This window comes from Rhinoderma darwinii, unplaced genomic scaffold (assembly GCF_050947455.1).
Source record: "Rhinoderma darwinii isolate aRhiDar2 unplaced genomic scaffold, aRhiDar2.hap1 Scaffold_425, whole genome shotgun sequence".
Classification (NCBI taxonomy): Eukaryota; Metazoa; Chordata; class Amphibia; order Anura; family Rhinodermatidae; genus Rhinoderma; species Rhinoderma darwinii.
The window spans coordinates 197,871-216,364 of record NW_027463790.1 but is presented as its reverse complement, the minus strand read 5'-3'; the positions used below and the strand labels follow the sequence as shown (position 1 = coordinate 216,364).

The 18,494-nt window shown below is 40.5% G+C and overlaps 1 protein-coding gene across 1 annotated transcript in view; it reads left to right on the top strand.

Annotated features, from left to right (window-relative positions):
• Positions 1–243: 243 nt before the first annotated feature.
• The window catches only part of LOC142710433 (uncharacterized), a 108,779-nt gene continuing 90,528 nt past the window's right edge, over positions 244–18,494 (top strand). Inside the window, exons 1-6 of the mRNA XM_075848559.1 lie at positions 244–323; positions 805–978; positions 1,061–1,184; positions 6,331–6,428; positions 6,595–6,703; positions 9,736–11,009. Of these exons, the coding sequence (XP_075704674.1) occupies positions 246–323; positions 805–978; positions 1,061–1,184; positions 6,331–6,428; positions 6,595–6,703; positions 9,736–11,009 (1,857 nt within the window). The 5' untranslated portion in view covers positions 244–245. The remainder of the gene's footprint in view (positions 324–804; positions 979–1,060; positions 1,185–6,330; positions 6,429–6,594; positions 6,704–9,735; positions 11,010–18,494) is intronic.

Genomic DNA, 18,494 nt, shown 5'->3' with positions numbered 1-18,494 from the left:
GACATTTCTGGCATATCCTGGGGAGAAATGTCCGTGTTGTGAATACCCCTTTATTCCATGTGGTGATGGCTCTGAGAAGATGTTTCTCTCAATGATGAATAAGTGAGGTTCTGTATGTCACACATGATGTTGTCCCCTGTATGATTTCCATCTTCTCCTCTCATAAAGACGTCTGCAGTACTAGATCCTCCAGTTTTCTCATCTTCTCCTCCACAACGTTCCTTCTCCTGAGTGACCCACCAAGGATGGACGAGGACAGGAATGAGATGAGCAGAAGAATATTAGACTTCACCTTGGAGATCATCTACCTGTTGAGCGGAGAGGTAAACTCTTCTACATTATAGAACAAGTCCCACATAGGGAAGGGACAATACATAATAGGAAGTAATAGGAAGAATCCAGTGTCCTGTATAACAGCGTCCAGACCTTCCAAGTGACATCAAGAAGCCACCAGCAGAAAAGCTGAAGATCAGCCACCAATATGGTCAGTTATGTGTCATGTCACCAATGCAGCAATAGTAATGTTGTAGAGCAATGACAAGGAACCAGGAGGATCAGGATGACCTATATAGAAACATAGAAGATGACGGCAGGAGGAGAGCACATGGTCCATCTAGTCCCCCCAATATTATTTCCTTTGTAGTTTTGGCCTCGTTCCATTTTCTCAATGTCTTTTTGTAGGTGAGGTCTCCAGTATTACAGATGTGGGGTCACTAGAGGTCTATACAGTGGGGTCACAATCTCCCTCTCTACTGAGGGGGGAATACTGTGTTCAGTTCTCTAAGTATCTCTCTCCATACACAGGAGTACACAATAGTGAAGAAGATATCAGGTGACTGTACGACTCCCATCATCCATGAGTCAGGAGGATGGAGCAGTAGTCAGAGCCCCATCACAGAGCCTCTCCCTCACTCCCGGATACATGAGAAGAAGATCTTAGAACTGATCTACAAGATGACTGAGCTGCTGACTGGAGAGGTGACACTGCTGGGAATGCTGGGAAATTCTACAGTAACAGCACTGGAGGAGTCTGGGTAATGACTATCATTGTGTGTGTCAGGTTCCTATAAGGTGTCAGGATGTCACTGTCTATTTCTCCATGGTGGAGTGGGAGTATCTAGAAGGACACAAGGATCTGTACGAGGAGGTCATGATGGAGGACTACCGGCCGCGCACATCACAAGGTGAGAAGATACAGATATTATATTTTGTATGTTTATTTTTTGAAGTGTTAATTTCGTCATGTGCAGTATATACAGACATGTGATCCCTGATCTCTGATCACACGTTCCTTGCTTTGCTGCAGTGCTGCACTAGGTTAAGTTCACACGCAGAAGTTTCCATATATCTGAATGTGGTTCTTTCTGCAGCAGGTGCATGAATTTGTAGTAACCACATTCGGATGAGTTGAATGCAATTTCATCACAAAGTACTAATGCCGCACATCACTGTCCGAACCGTAAAGTCATGGAACCTGCTCCCACAGGATTTGGTAATGGTAAAGTGTGGAGAGAGATAAGAAAGGGTTAAAGATCTTCCTTGTGAGACACAATACACAGGGTCACTGGTAGTAATGAGGAATGTGGATCCGATTGTAAGTAAAACAGGTTGAACAATGTGTGTCTGGAGATATAATTCTTTATTTATTTTAGTCTCCGTTACATTTTATTTTAAACAATTTATTGGAATGGAGTTTCAGGGGGATTGAACTCAAGAACAAGAGGAATCCAGCAGCAGGACGCTAGAAATGTAGAAGACCTGGTCAGGATGGTCATGGACCGTTAAACTTTACTGTTACTGTGCAGGGAGAAGCTGCTGCTCATTACACGCCGTTCACCCTGCAGTAACACTACTGTCCGAGCTGTGCTCAGTACTTTTCCCCCTGCATGAGCACAGCTCCGGACAAGCAGTGAGAGGGTTAAAGAGCGACTTCCATTGTATTATATTTTTGGGGTTCATGTGATTGGGAGTTGTGTAATATTACATACATATTAATTATGTGACCCCCCGCAGTTTTGTCCGGTGATATGAGCTGATTGTCGGATCTTTCAGCAGCAGGACCCATGGCGCACGGCTACTCTCTGGACCAGCCTCCTATTTGAGAAGATTTGCTCAGTTAGAACAATCCATTTAGTGTGGATGTGTCAGGTCTCTTATGTTCCCCTATCAGAGAGCAGCATAGGATCGGGGGGTAGACGCTGAGATCTGGGATATAACGTTTTCTATTACATCATTTAGTATTTTCATGTAAAGAACGGTATAAGTACTGCCAGGACTCCTAGAGAAAGACTGTGAGTCCTGCTTCCCCCGCCCACACACAATGATTTCCCTTTGTCATCCTGCTCATAAAATCGGAGAGTTTGTCAGACGGTCCTGATGGAGCCGATGCCTGAGCTCCAAACAGACGTTCCTTACTTTACCTCCTGCCTGTGCTGAACATGTAAGGAGCGATGCTGGAAGGGGTTAATATCGGCCCCCTGTCATTTGCGGTATGAGCTTCTAACCTTGTGTAAGGAGACCAGACTCCCTTAAGATTCTGTTCTGATTTATCTGTATTCTGTTAGGAAGCGTCTGTGTCTTTAAGATCGCCATGGCTACTGATGTAGCTTCTGGGGGGTTCTGTTTCCTTCCTGAGCCTGTCCCACTTCTCTGTCTTCTTCCTGTCAGGTGTGGGGGGGGGGGTATTTATACCTGGCCTCCTCCCGCTTTCTTTGCTTGTGAATTTTCTCCTTTCTTAGGTGTTGTGATCAAGCTCTCACTTACCCTGTGCCCTGGACTTCTTGGAAACTGACCTCGGCGTGTCTCTCGTTAACCCCTTGTTTACCAGTTTTGATTATCTGCTCCCGGCTGGTTGTGACCTCTGCTGTACCTGATTTCCACTAGCTCTGTTTTGGACTTTTTGTTTACCCTCTGGCTGTCTGGTTACCTCTTCAGGTGTAGCCTGCATTGCACCCCTTATACAACACTAAACTCTGTTAGAACAACCTGGGTTCTGTGCCTTAAAAACCATCCCGCCTTGCGGTGGACTCTGGCGAATACCTCAGAGTAGCCTTAGATTCTTTCGATCAGAGTTGTGACGGATTTGAGGTTGGGGTTTTATTTGCACGCTTACTCCCGACGGTCTCCAGCAGACTTTTGTGAATTGCTTAACCAGTGATTCTATAACATATTCAGGTCGTGCAGATGATTTTTTACAATAATTAATAACATAGAAATACATTGATATCTAAACAGTAGAGGTTCACACCTTCTAAGAAACCTTGATCAACAAATAATATCTAAGGGAACCTGTCAGTAGGTTTGGAGCCACTAAACCACCAGCATACCGATATACAGCCAGGGTCTAGTGTTCAATACCTGCCTACCTCATAAACAGACGTTAGGGAATAGTTAGTAAAGTAAATTACAACTTACCGAAAGGAGCTCGGGAGCGACATCAGGCGCATATGAAGCAGAGGACAGTTCACTGCGCATGCACAGTAAAGTGAGGTGTAGTGTCCTCGTCTTTATATGTGCATGCACCCGATGCTGCTCGACTTCTTCCCGTAAGTTGTCATTTACTTTACTAACCATTCTCTAAATGTCCTTTTTTTGAGGTAGGCAGGTTTAGAGAGCTAAACTCCGGCTTCATGACGGCATGCTGGTGGTTTACTGGCTTTAAACCTACTAACCGGTTCCTTTTAAAGGCTATGTACACCTTTTTGAACTGAATTTGTTTTTCTTGTTAATTTTTTTTCTCAATGCAAAATGAAGCAACTTTCTAAATAGTCTTCATTACAATTTCCTGCCATTTGGCTGCTATGGACTTTGCAAAACCCCTGTAGACAGCTGCAAATTCTAACTCAAATCCGTCAGTGCACTGCTCCTAATGGCTGACTCTACTGCTCTTCCCCCTCCCTTCTCTGTGTTAGAGATGGCAGCGGAGGGTTGCACAGACAAGATCACACAAGCTGTTCGTATCATAGTGAAGATAGGAAGGAGAGCACACAGGCTATCAAGATGATTTCCCTATACTCGGACCTGCTATGTACCACCCCCCCCCCCCCACACACACAAACACACACAAACACACACACACACACAGACACACACACACCCGGCTATCTCTAACACTAGAATAAGAAAGGAGGAGGGAGAGCGGTTGAGTCAGTCGTTAGCAGCAGTGGAGTGACGGATCTGAGTTACAATTTGCAAGAGACCAGCTGCCTACAGGAGTTACACAGGCTCTACAGCAGCCAAGTGGTAGGACGTTTTTAATGACATTTTAATTTAGTAAGTTGCTTAATTTGACATTTAGGAAGCAAATGAGCAATAAAAATAATTCAGTTCAAAGGTGTACATAGCCTGTAAGTAGTACAATATTAAATGACATCCGCTCATGATTAAAAGCCGGTAGATCATATGATCCTACATTACTTTTTATTTTCAGTGTCTGAAACTAAAGATAACAAGAAATTGTGGCCCCTTATCCTCAGTGCGTTAGAGCCAAACACGGATATTATACAACAAAATCTCCGCCCAAAATGAAATGTGTTCAGAAAGCAAAATATTCGAATCCAAATATCCAATAATAATTCTGAAGTTTATTTAATTATTCAAAATGTAGCAAGTGGCCATTCCATAGTGAAGTTCTCCTACATTTCCCTCCTCTCCTGATTCTATCACTCTTAGTAAGAAAGGTTTAGTAAACAATAAGGAGAAATTCTTCTCTTCTACTAACATTATTGTGTTATCTGCAGTATACATTGCCACCGTATTATTCATAGTTGATACACATCTGTTACTGGCCCCTAGGATTATTTTAATATCTTTGTATATAAGAAATCTTATGGCCATACCTTGAACCATTACCGGAGGCGTCTCACTGAACCATCTGTTTGGCCTTCATCGGGCTGATATACGTCAGTATACAGCAATAAAACTGTATAGAATAGCGTAGTACACTACAATATTCCATCCTGCGGAGTCCAGTAAAAAAACATATACCCTAAACGTCATTATTTTTTTTACAATGGGGGCCTATAGCTGGCAGATGGCACTATATGGCATCCGTCACAGGACTCCGTTAAACGGATAAGGTCAGAAGCTCCAATGATGTAACTGAACAGTTATCACTGGACCTTCCCTGGGCGAACTCAATCCTTGCAATACTGTGTAGTTCCGCCTCGGAGGATCGGAAGAGGGATATCCTTGACCCTCCTCAGGCACTGTAGTATGCTGATTCCTGTGAAATGGCGCTTGTGTAGACGCGGCTGGCCACAACGAGAGGCGCTCTGTGTGTTCCGACACCTTTCAGTCATAGCCAGCATTATGTTTTTGAACAGTTTGTTTTGCAGTAGTTCTCCTGTGGGATCGGACCAGACGGCCAGGCTTTTGTTCCCCACGCACATCAATGACCCTTTCACCAGTTGTCCTTCCTTGGACCACTTTTGATACGTACTAACCACTGCAGACTAGGAACACCCCAGAAGACCTTCCATTTTGGAGATGCTATGACCCAGTCGTCTAGCCATCACAATTGTCAAAGTCGCTCAGATTCTTTTATCTGCCCATGTTTCCAACACATCAACTTTAAAAACTGTTCATTTGCTGCCAAATATCTCCTCCCTTGTCAGGTACATTGTCAATGTTCTTCATGTCACCTGTCAGTGGGTTTAATGTTATGGTTGATTATTGTATATATTGAGGAGGACAGTGGGGGTCGTCTTAGTTTAAAAATATTGACGTATTTGTCCTCATAGGTCCATGAGTCTTGCTACAGAGGAGGATGGGGGTGTTCCCTCTCTATATAGAGCTTCTGTCTCCTGTCCAGGAGGGAGGCCGTCTCTCTAATGGTGCGGTCATGGGCTCACTGAAAACCAATGAACTAAATGTAATCATATATTTTTATTTTCTCATTCTTCATAACTGCACCAGGTAAAAGGAAACTTGGTGTCATAAAACCGTAGAGCTTCCTCCAACACCTCAGTGGTTTCCCATCCCTTATGGAGAGAAAACTTGGAGTAGTTGTTTTCCTTAATACAGGTACTTTGCGTGAGTAATAAAAGATGAGGGTCTTCACGGTGGGTTCCCTCTCTTGAAATGTAGAATTCCCTAATAAGCAGAGGTGTCATTGTTCCGGGGCGTACCAGGGCACTTTTTTTTGGTTGGCAGGGAGCTCTTAATAAATGTCCTCTGCGCCCGACCACTTTAAACTGTATCCGCAAATCTCAGGACGCGAGCTTTAGACTTTGATTAAATAAACATGGAAATGCCGGTGTAGAGAGAAGTGTGTGATATATAGGCAGATATACAGTAGTCATGTATTCAGTCACTGTGTGTTTCCTACAGATGGATCCAGTAGGAGAAATCCGCTAGAGAGATGTCCCAGTCCTCTGTATTCCCAGGACTGTCCAGAGGAAAATCACAATGTCCCAGAGAATCATCAGGTAGATGAAGCTGAGCCCTATACCACATTTATATAGGGGGGTGTGGAGCTGTTTGGTCCTGCGGTCATAGATGGGGTTATAGATTTTGGTGGTTTCTTATGTTGATCTGTTAGATTCTTCGCACTCTCTGATGTATTATACTGAAATATTACATATGTGACATCAGGGGGAAGATCTGACTAATAATAAAGCGGAGGATGAAGAAGAGCGGGTGAGGGGCGATCACCCGTGTAAGAGTGAAGTGGAGGAGGAAATTCCAGGAGGTGTTACCACAGGTCAGTAATAATGAATTTAGAAAGTGAATTGGGAGGTTTGGTAAGGTGGGGTTCCTCCTTAGTTCTACATTACAGTAACACTTCAGACAATGTGTTATACATAGTGCCGGACCTGAGGGAATTGTGACTGCACATAGAAGTTCTCTACAAGGTGATCTATGACTCTGGTCATGCACTAGGCTTAGTGTCAGATTTTGGGGGGCACCAGGAGCCTGTAAAAATGACAATAACTCAATACATTAGTATGTCTGACGATCGCTGGTTCAATGCCCGTGCAGGGACTAATAAAAAGTGTTAAAAATAGTTAAAAACATTTTTTAGTGGTGTACAAAAAATAAAAAAAAACCTTTTCCCACATTTCCTTTTAAAGTATTGTAAAAAAATAAACAAAATTGGTATCATCGCCTCCGTAAAAAGTCTGAATTATTGCAATATAACATTATTTAAATCGCATGGTGAACACCGTAAAAAAATGAAACCGCCAGAATCGCTATTTTTTTGGTCACTTTAGCGCTAAAAAGTAATGTAACAAAAAGTCGTATGTACAAACAAAAACTACAGCTCGCCCCACAAAAATAAGCCTTTACTCTGCTCAATCAACAAAACAAAAAAATAAAATTAACCGGCAGGATAAACGTAGCGTGATTTATACAGAACCGTGAACGCCACATTTAAAGAAAATTGCCCTTTTTTGATCAGTTTGCCTAAAACAAATGGAATAAAAAGTGTTTAAATAGTTGCATGTACCCCAAAATGGTACTAATAAAAAGCCCTCAAACCACTACGTCTATGAAAAATAAAAAAGATATGGCTCCCATTAGTCGAGGATGAAAAAATATGCAGATGAGTCGGTCCGAGGGGAACTTTCCTTCTGTTTCAGGAGGAGATTATCAGGGCTCTAATGTTTGGGAACCAGGAAGAGAAGGGCCCAAACATCTGCTGGAAGCGAGGGGGCCCGGATTATACCAGGACAACACTTTCCCAGCAAAATACCCCAAACTACAAAGGTGCAGAGTGTGGACCAAAAGGGGATAGGAAAGCACAGCATTTATCAGTGTGACACCGGCCTGTGCATAAAGGATTCATCACAGCGTAACCCACATCTATGGAGAATTGTATTATTTACCCCATTATTATACACATTTGCACTGGACTTTCTTTACAGCCTGTTGACTGTTCTTATTGAACTGTAATAAGTGGCTTATGCGTGAGGTGGCCAGCGGCCTGTGTAGGCTACATGGCCAGCTCACTTATTATATGAGGGGAGAGGTTGTGATGGTGCATTATGTGTGTTTTATTGTGAGTCCTCAGCAGAGAGGAATGACTCTGTAATCAGGTACCACAGGTCGTGTCTCCAGCCTATGGACAATCAGAGTATTTAGAGGTACAGTCCACGAGACATCAAGAGTTCTCATTGTCCAGTCCCCACAGGGGGTCATCAGGAGGCACCACCATTACTCAGCTAGAGTGCAGACCAGCAAATCAAGCAGATCCAATTATCTTCCCCATTGTGTTCTCATCCTGGCTGTGGCAGACAATAGTCGGGCAATACACCTAATAGTGCTAAAGACACAACTCACTTACAGACAGTAGAAATACAAACTAAAGTCATTATAATGATAGTGACTAGAAACTGGCAAGATGTTCCTCCCCTGACGGGTGTATAAGGACTTGTCCTGGGGAGGATGGAGATCTTCTGTAATGTGTATTCAGAATCCTGACCACTTCTCTGTGATTTACAGCAAAGCAGGCGTAGTCTCTCGAGATTACGCTGTAAACTGCCATTTACAGCGAGATCTCGCTGTGCTGTAAATTGCAGAGAAGTGACAGGATTCTGAATACACATCCCGTCCTGGCTGGAGGTAATGTATATTCATTGTCATGACACTGCAGTAATGTTATAGTGTGTTTATGTGGCTGCACATAGCGATATAGCTATATCGCTATGTGCAGTGTAAATGAATGGAGAGAAGTGTATGACGCTGATTGGTCACTGATTGGTCAGCGTCATACACTTCTCTCCACAACGCCCACTTGGCCATATAGTAAAACATGCCCAGTTGTCCATTGAGAAACTCATTAGCATAAAGCTAATATAGGTCATAACGCCGTCAAAAATTATCGTTTTTCTAAATAAAAAACACTGCTGTAATCTACATTACAGCGCCAATCACATTATGTACAAGATAGGCCACTTATAATGTGGTGACAGAGCCTCTTTAAATATATCACTTATTTTAAGCCCTATATGTTCTGAGAAAAACAAGACCAAATACTTATAGGTTGGCAGAGAAATAGAACAACAATTCGCTATTAAATTGTCACATGACTAAAACTTGAATGAGGCCACTTCATTTCATTAGATTCACATTATCAGTACTTGACAGAACACTATTTCCCCTTAGAACAGCCTGAATTCTTAGTGGAATGATATTACTGTGTACTGGAAACCTTTATTCCAGATTCCGATTGATAACTTCACTCTGCCTATTCCACTACATCCCACAGATGTCCTATAAAATTGAGATCCGGTTACTGTTCAGCCATTAGGATATGCAGACCTCATTATCATGTCCATGAATTCATCCTGTGATTTGTCTCATGACACATTATCTTGTTAAATGTAGACTGTAGACTGTCTGTAACAATATTAAGTTAAGATTGTGTAGGCCTCATTAGTATTTAAACAGCCAAATGTGTTAGCAGAGAACAGGCTTCATTGCCAGACAAGGTTCTGCTTTTCAAAAAAAAAAATTTTTATTAAGTCAAGCTTTATGTAATAAATTAATAGTGGAGGACTGAGTGTAGACCAGAATCCTGGACTGTCATGGATTTATTTTAAAGTGAAATACAAAGCGTTATAAGGCTGGAATGGAGTCAAAAGTCATGGCTTAAACTTCTTCCTGCTTGATCCATTTCTGACTTTGGCTCAAAACACTGCATGTGTGTTTCCAGCCTAATACGAATGTTATAAATTTGTCAACTTTTCTATTGTGAAACAAAATCAACATTTTTTTTTTTAATCCTAACAGAAAATCCCAGTAAAATCTCTGAGGGAAACTTCACGTTATTGCTAAATTATAAAGTAGAAGATGAAGATATCATGCAGCAGTCTTCAGGAGAAAACCTCATTACCCTTAATGTACATCCAGGACTTCACAGTAAAGACCTATCATATAATTTCACCAATCATGAGGAACCTTCTCCTGACCAATCACAGATTGTTACCACAAGTACAGCTCAGAAAGGGGGTAAAAGGTTTCAATTTGGTAAACAGTTCACAAAAATCTCAGGTCTTTTAACAAACAGAAGAATTCACAGAGGTCAGAAGCCGTATTCATGTCCAGAATGTGGGAAATGTTTTACAGATAAATCACATCTTGTTACACATGAGAGAATTCACACAGGAGAGAAGCCATATTCATGTCCAGAATGTGGGAAATGTTTTACAGATAAATCACATCTTGTTACACATGAGAGAATTCACACAGGAGAGAAGCCATATTCATGTTCAGAATGTGGGAAATGTTTTACAGATAAATCAAGTCTTGTTAAACATGAGAGAATTCACACAGGGGAGAAGCCATATTCATGTTCAGAATGTGGGAAATGTTTTACAGATAAATCACATCTTGTTACACATGAGAGAATTCACACAGGAGAGAAGCCATATTCATGTTCAGAATGTGGGAAATGTTTTACACAAAAATCGCATCTTGTTGCACATGAGAGAATTCACACAGGAGAGAAGCCATATTCATGTTCAGAATGTGGGAAATGTTTTACAGATAAATCAAGTCTTGTTAAACATGAGAGAATTCACACAGGGGAGAAGCCATATTCATGTTCAGAATGTGGGAAATGTTTTACAGATAAATCAAGTCTTGTTAAACATGAGAGAAGTCACACAGGAGAGAAGCCATATTCATGTTCAGAATGTTGGAAATGTTTTACAGATAAATCATATCTTGTTATACATGAGAGAAGTCACACAGGAGAGAAGCAGTATTCATGTTCAGAATGTGGGAAATGTTTTACAGATAAATCACATCTTGTTACACATGAGAGAATTCACAGAGGTGAGAAGCCGTATTCATGTTCAGAATGTGGGAAATGTTTTACAGTTAAATCAAGTCTTGTTAAACATGAGAGAATTCACACAGGAGAGAAGCCATATTCATGTTCAGAATGTGGGAAATGTTTTGCAGATAAATCAAGTCTTGTTAAACACGAGAGAAGTCACACAGGAGAGAAGCCATATTCATGTTCAGAATGTGGGAAATGTTTTACAGTTAAATCAAGTCTTGTTAAACACGAGAGAAGTCACACAGCAGAGAAATTATATTCATGTTCAGAATGTGGTAAATGTTTTACTACTAAAGGCAAACTTAGGTCTCATCAGAGAAACCACACAGGGGAGAAGCCATTTTGATGTTCTATATGTGAAAGATGTTTTACAAAGAAATTTACATTTTGGAACTCTGCAGAGAATTCACATAAAGTAGAAACCATAATCTCGTTTAGAATGTGGGAAATGCTATAAGGGAAAAAAAAACACATTTTAAACACATCAGATTATTCACAGACTTTAACCCCTTAGTGACCAGCCTATTTAAGGCCTTAATGACCAAGCTATTAAGTTTTTCCATCGTCTCATTCAAAGAGCTATAACTTTTTTATTTTTGTCGACATAGCTGTATAAGGTCTTGTTTTTTGCGGGACAAGTTGTATTTTGTGACAGCACCATTTTGGGGTACATAGAATTTATTGATTTAACTTTTATAAAAAAAATGTTTGGGGGGGTATAGAAAAAAACAGCAATTTTGCCACACTTTTTTGCGTCCTAAATTTACGCTGTTTACCGTGTGGTATAAATAACACAGTAACTTTCTATATTTTGTATGTTTTACTACTTTTTACCCAGTAAAAACACTTTTTGAAAAAAAATTATTTGTTTTTGTGTCTCCATATTTGAAGAGCCATATCTTTTTTTTATTTTTCCGCCGATGCAGTAGTATGAGGGCTTTTTTTGCGGGACAACTTGTCGTTTTTATTGGTACCATTTTGGAGTACATGCGACTTTTTGATCACTTTTTATCAAATTTTTTTAAAGGCAGGATTCACAGAAAACTTAGATTTTTTTATTTTTTTTTATTTTATTTTTTATGGCGTTCACTGTGCGGGTTAAATAATGTAATAACTTTATAGTTGGGGTCGTAACGGACGCGGCGATACCAAATATGTGAACTTTTTTACTTTTTTTTTTTATAATGCATTTTGTAAGGGCAAAAAGTGGGTTTTTAATTTTTTTTCATGTATTTTTTTTTTTATTAACTTTATTCAACTTTTTGTTTTACTAGTCCCACCAGGGGACTTAACTAAGCGATCCTCCGATCGTTTTTATAATACACTGCAATACTTCTGTATTGTTGGTATTAGTGCCTGTCCGTGTAAAACGGACAGGCATCTGCTAGGCCATGCCTCTGGCATGACCTAGCAGGTATACTCTACATGCAGACCCGGGGGCCTTTATTAGGACCCACCGGCTGCCATAGAACACCGGCACTCTGCCATCATGCGCAGGGTGCCAGTGTATTGAGAGAGGGAGTGACATATCTGAGGGGTTAAACTGATATCTATCTCACCCGTGAGATCAGGGATCGTGAAAAGGCGTATTCACGGTCACTAATGGGTTAAACAGCCAATAAGTGTTTATTAATTTTTTTAGGTGGAATTAGTCTGGATCTGCCAAACACTCAAATTATATTTACCTGAGAGCAATTGTGACCGGGATCTATGAAGAAAACATATTGTGGATATAAGGAAGAATAGAAGAGCCTAGTTTACTTACAAAGCAGAGAAGCCAAATTGTCCCCATGAACCTCACGTCTTATTACTGTATTCATAAATTCCCCCGCACTGCAGGGGAATCCAGACTGACCCTAAGGACAATGTAAACTTATTGTTTTTAACATATATGGATATTTTAGATTTGACTTTCATTAAAACAGTATAAAAAGATGAAGGTGATGGAATTGAAGAAAAATAAACACTTAACAAAGTAACTTTCTAATTGAATAAAATAAATATTCACAGATTTATTTTCATGAAAGGAAATGCCATAAGTGTATTTATCACTGAATTAGAATCAAGGTTGGTGCCCAAAATCACGCCCAGATCTGGTGGCGAATGGCCAGTTTTTCTTGTAATACCCCAATATTTACCGGCTAAATCGTGTGTCCATTTGACATCTATGTGGTTGTGGTTGACGTTCCGTCTGTTCTTACCCTCGGGATAGATTCACTTGCGGCAGATTTGTAGCATAAATTTCGGAAACTAAATAGTTCCATACATCTGAGTGGAGTTGTTTCTGCAGCATGCACATGGATTCTGAAATCACCATTCAGATGAGTGGAACAGCTGCTGACACAAAACTGCTATTTGTGAACTGGAATCACACATGCAATTTAGCTAAAAAAAAAGCTCATGAAAACTGCACCTCAAAGCCAGAAGTGGATCCAGCCGGAAAGAAAAGTGTAAGTCCTTCATTTATATTTCCCAATACTTTTCATTACGCTCTTAGATTTGCCTAAAAAAAAACATGTGTGATTCCAGAATTAGACAGGATCCAGGAGGAACGTGTCTCATTTTAAACCCCTGACGTTTGGTTTCCCTCTGTTAGTGAAATGTGCAGTATCACCATGCCGAGAACCAGAGCGCTCTCAGGCCTTCAGAAAGGTTATGGATGTCTATGATTCAGGAAAGGGCAGTTGTCTAAAATCTCCATGTAGATGGTTTTCTGGACAGTGGAATCATTAACATCTAATAGTTTGACCATTTTCCCTTTGGAACATGGAAATACCAGTAGACCCGCCACGGAATGGCCAAAAATAAATAAATGGAGGATTCTTGAATGGCCAAGTGAAAGTCTAGTTCTAATTACCATCAAGATTCTGTGGGGAGATGTAAAACTGGTTGTGCATGCTCCACATGAAAGAGTAGGAAACGTCATCTCCCCTATAAGAGAATAGTAGACCGTAATGCCCCATTCACATTTGCAAATTTTATACAGTATTTTGCATCACTATTTAAAAGACAAAACTAGGAGTAGGTCCAAGACATGGAAGACATGCAGATCTTTCCATTGTACTTTTCTCTGTTTATGTTCCGCTCCCAGTTTTGGCTTACAGATACTGATGCAAAATACTGACCGAAATATACAAGTGTAAATGAGGCCTTAAAAAAGAAACGCCTGCTGGAGGTTGTTTTTGCCAAAGGGGCAGAACCAGGTATTTGAGCCGTACAAGGAAGTGACATATCTGGGAGGTGGGTTTTTTTTTTTGTTAAGTTATTGCAAATTCAATTTATGAATTTTTCTTTCATATTTTTATACTGTATGAATGAAGATTAAATATTAATACACATGTCAACAGATGTAAAGAAAAAAGATTACATAGGGTCTCTTTACGTGACCGTAGTAGGAGACTTAGACACTGCAGGGTCCATACATGTGTAGTTTTGAAGGGTAAGATAATGATTGTGAGTAAGAATAAAACGACGTTAGGGTTTCACCTTACACATGAAAAAACGTTATAGTTCTGTTACAATCCACCGATCAGGGTTTACATGAACTACCGCTCCTGTCCTGACACAGCCGCGCAATGATCTCCCATCATCTCACACTAAACCTTATGTGTAACGTTGTGTTGTTAGAATTTAATTTTGTAATAAAGTGCTTGTTTCTCACAATGTTTTTTGTTATTTTCGGTGTTCGTTGAATTGGGTTTTATCAATGTACCTAAAAGGGGTTATCTGTCTGTTTACAAGGCAATGATGTCACATCACATGGTAAGGATTGGCTGCCTTGGAGACAAGACAAAGTGACATGACACCTTATAAACATAGAGAAGCGGGAACCTGCAATGTGAGAATGCTGCAGAATAAAGTATTCCCAACACAGGATATGCCATAAATGTCTGGTAGATGCAGGTCCCATCTCGGGGACCCTGCACATATGTAAAAAACAGGGTTCCCCTGACCTGCATGATGAGTAGGCTGCTGCATCATGGCGGAGAATGAATCGGGAGGTGGCCGTGAATGGGCATACACTAGATCCATTTTCCTAAAAAAAAAAGTCTTGGTTTAAGGCCTCAAATCTAGATTTTTCCGGCTTAGGATGTCCACAACCATGTTTTCTGATCCTTTTAGAGGGAATGATGAGAGGGACAGATTTTCCTTGGCCCAGATGACATAAATAGTATTGTCAGACAGAATCTTGACATGGTGATGTCTTGATTGTAGAACGGTCAATTTTGCAGTTTTCCAGACCGCTCTCAATTCCTGGTAATTTGAAGATCTTAACCATTTGTCCTGAGGCCAAGTTCCCTGTAGACATTTGTCCCGTAAATAAGACCCAAAGGTTGTTTCATATTTGCTCAGGAATGTAGAGATTATGTTAAGATTCTTCTGACTAAAGCCATGAACAAAAAATAAATAGAAATTCCACACTGTAAATGTTACATAGTTTGTACGGTTGAAAAAAGACACATGTCCATCAAGTTCAACAAGGGATGGGAAAGGGGAAGTGGGATGGGAAAGGGGAAGTAAAAAATTTCTACACATAGGAGCTAATATTTTTTTGTTCTAGGAAATTATCTAAGCCTTTTTTAAAGCCATCTACTGTCCCTGCTGCGACCAGCTCCTGCGCTCGGCTATTCCATAAATTCACCGTTCTCACAGTAAAGAAGGCTTGTCGCCTCTGCAGGTTGAAACTTTTTTTCTCCAGACGGAGGGAGTGCCCCCTTGTTTTTTGAGGGGGTTTTACAAGGAACAGGATTTCACCATATTTTTTGTATGCACCATTCATATATTTATATAAGTTAATCATGTCCCCCCTTAGTCGTCTTTTCTCAAGGCTAAATAGGTTTAGTTCTTTTAATCTTTCCTCATAACTTAGATTCTCCATGCCCCTTATTAGCTTCGTTGCTCTTCTTTGTATTTTTTCCAACTCCAGGGCATCCTTTCTATGAACTGGAGCCCAGAACTGGACTGCATATTCTAGATGAGGCCTCACTAATGCTTTGTAAAGTGGTAATATTACATCCCTGTCCCGCGAGTCCATGCCTCTTTGGATACACGACAATATTTTGCTGGCCTTTGAAGCAGCTGATTGACACTGCATGCTGAAATTTAGTTTATGATTTAAAAGTATACCCAGATCCTTCTCAACAATTGACTCCCCCAGTGTAGCTCCCCCTAGGACATATGATGCTTGCAGGTTTTTCGTACCCAGATGCATAACTTTACATTTATCTACATTAAACTTCATTTGCCAAGTGGACGCCCAAACACTTAGTTTGTTTAAATCTGCCTGCAATTCACAAACATCTTCCATAGACTGAACTATATTACATAGCTTGGTGTCATCTGCAAAAATAGAAATAGTGCTATTAATCCCATCCTCTATATCATTAATAAATAAGTTGAATAATAGTGGTCCCAGCACTGAAACCTGGGGTACACCACTTATTACCGGGGACCATTCAGAGTAGGAATCATTGACCACAACTCTCTGGATACGGTCCTTGAGCCAATTCTCAATCCAATTACAAACTATACTTTCTAAACCTATAGTCCTTAATTTACCCATTAGGCGTCTATGGGGGACAGTGTCAAATGCCTTTGCAAAGTCCAAAAACACTATATCCACAGCGGCCCCTCTGTCTAGGCTTCTGCTTACCTCTTCATAAAAACAAATCAGGTTGGTTTGACAGCTTCTGTCCTTTGTAAAACCATGCTGGCTGTCACTTATAATACTATTTATTGTCACATAATTCTGTATATAGTCCCTCAATAGTCCCTCAAACATTTTCCCCACAATTGATGTTAAGCTTACTGGTCTATAATTACCCGGCAAAGACCTAGAGCCCTTTTTGAAAATAGGCACCACATTTGCCCTGCGCCAGTCCCTTGGCACTATACCACTCATGAGAGACTCTCTAAATATTATGAAGAGGGGGACAGAAATAACTGAACTAAGCTCTTTAAGAACTCTAGGGTGTAACCCATCTGGTCCCGGGGCCTTGTGTACATTTATTTTATTTAATTTAGCTTGGACCATCTCTACATTCATCCAATTCAGTATATCAACTGATATATTAACAGCACCGGCAGCGGCTACATCAGCTGCTCCTTCTGTTGTATATACAGAGCGGAAGAACCCATTTAGTAACCCTGCCTTCTCTTGATCCCCTGTGACCAACTCCCCATTACCACTATCTAAGGGTCCTATATGTTCAGACCTGGGCTTTTTTGCATTTATATGCTTGAAGAATTTTTTAGGATTTGTTTTACTATCCTTGGCCACCTGCCTTTCATTTTGTATTTTTGCTGATTTTATTACATTTTTACAGATTTTATTAAGCTCTTTATATTTTACAGAGGCTACAGCTGTACCCTCAGATTTGTATTTTTTAAATGCCCTTTTTTTGTCATGTATTGCCCCTTTCACAGAAGGTGTAAGCCATGTGGGGTTTAATTTTAGTCGTTTATACTTGTTACCTGTAGGAATACATTTTGCACTATAATTACCCAAAGTAGATTTGAAAATCTCCCATTTATCATTTGTCCCATTATTTGACATTAGTTCTTCCCAGTCTATATCCTGAATTGCCGCCCTCATCCTGGGGAAATTGGCTTTCTTAAAATTAAATGTTTTTGCCCTCCCAGCCTGCGTTTGTTTTTTACAGTATAGGTAAAATATAACTATATTATGATCACTGTTACCGAGGTTTTCACGAACATTGACATTCCCAACAAGCTCTGCATTATTAGAAATGACCAGATCCAACAGAGCTTAACCTCTAGTCGGGTCTTCCACAAACTGGCCCATAAAATTTTCCTGCAACAGGTTGAGGAAATGTCTCCCCTTTGCAGTTGAAGCCGAACCATGACACCAATTAATATCCCGATAATTAAAATCTCCCATTATCACAACAGTACCCGCCTGTGCAGCCCGCTCCATTTGTTTATATGTTTGACCTTCTATCTCTTCAGTTATATTGGGTGGTCTATAGATTACACCAAAAGTAATTTTTTCAGTATTTACTTCCCTTTGTAATTCCACCCACAAGGTTTCAACCTCCTCACAGTCTTCACCCTCTAATGTCTCATTTACACTCACCTTCATATCGCTTCTCACATACAGACATACAGCACCGCCTTCATATAACTTCTCACATACAGCACCACCGCCTTCATATAACTTCTCACATACAGACATACACCACCACCTTTCCTATTTGCCCTGTCTTTCCGAAACAGTGTAAAACCCTGTAGATTTACAGCCCAGTCATGTGAAGAGAATTGTCCAAAGATAACGTGAAGTCATAAAGGATTGGAGGAACTGATGAAATCTTCTCATCCAGTTCCATGGGAAAAATAAAAAAAAAGTAATAGGGGAAAAAGAAATTAACAAAACGGCGCTACATAGGAGGAGTACAATCAACACATTCACCTTGTTTAGCCTATTACATAATTAGTACGGTTGAAAAAAGACACCTGTCCATCAAGTTCAACCAAAGGATGGGAAAATGGAAGGGATGAAACAAAAATTCTACACATTGAACATAGGAGCTGATATTTTTTAGGCTGGATTCACACGAGCATATTTACGTCCGTAATGGACGGAACGTATTCCGGCCGCAAGTCCCGGACTGAACACGATGCAGGGAGCCGTGCTCCTAGAATCATAGTTATGTACGATGCTAGGAGTCCCTGCCTCGCTGCAGGA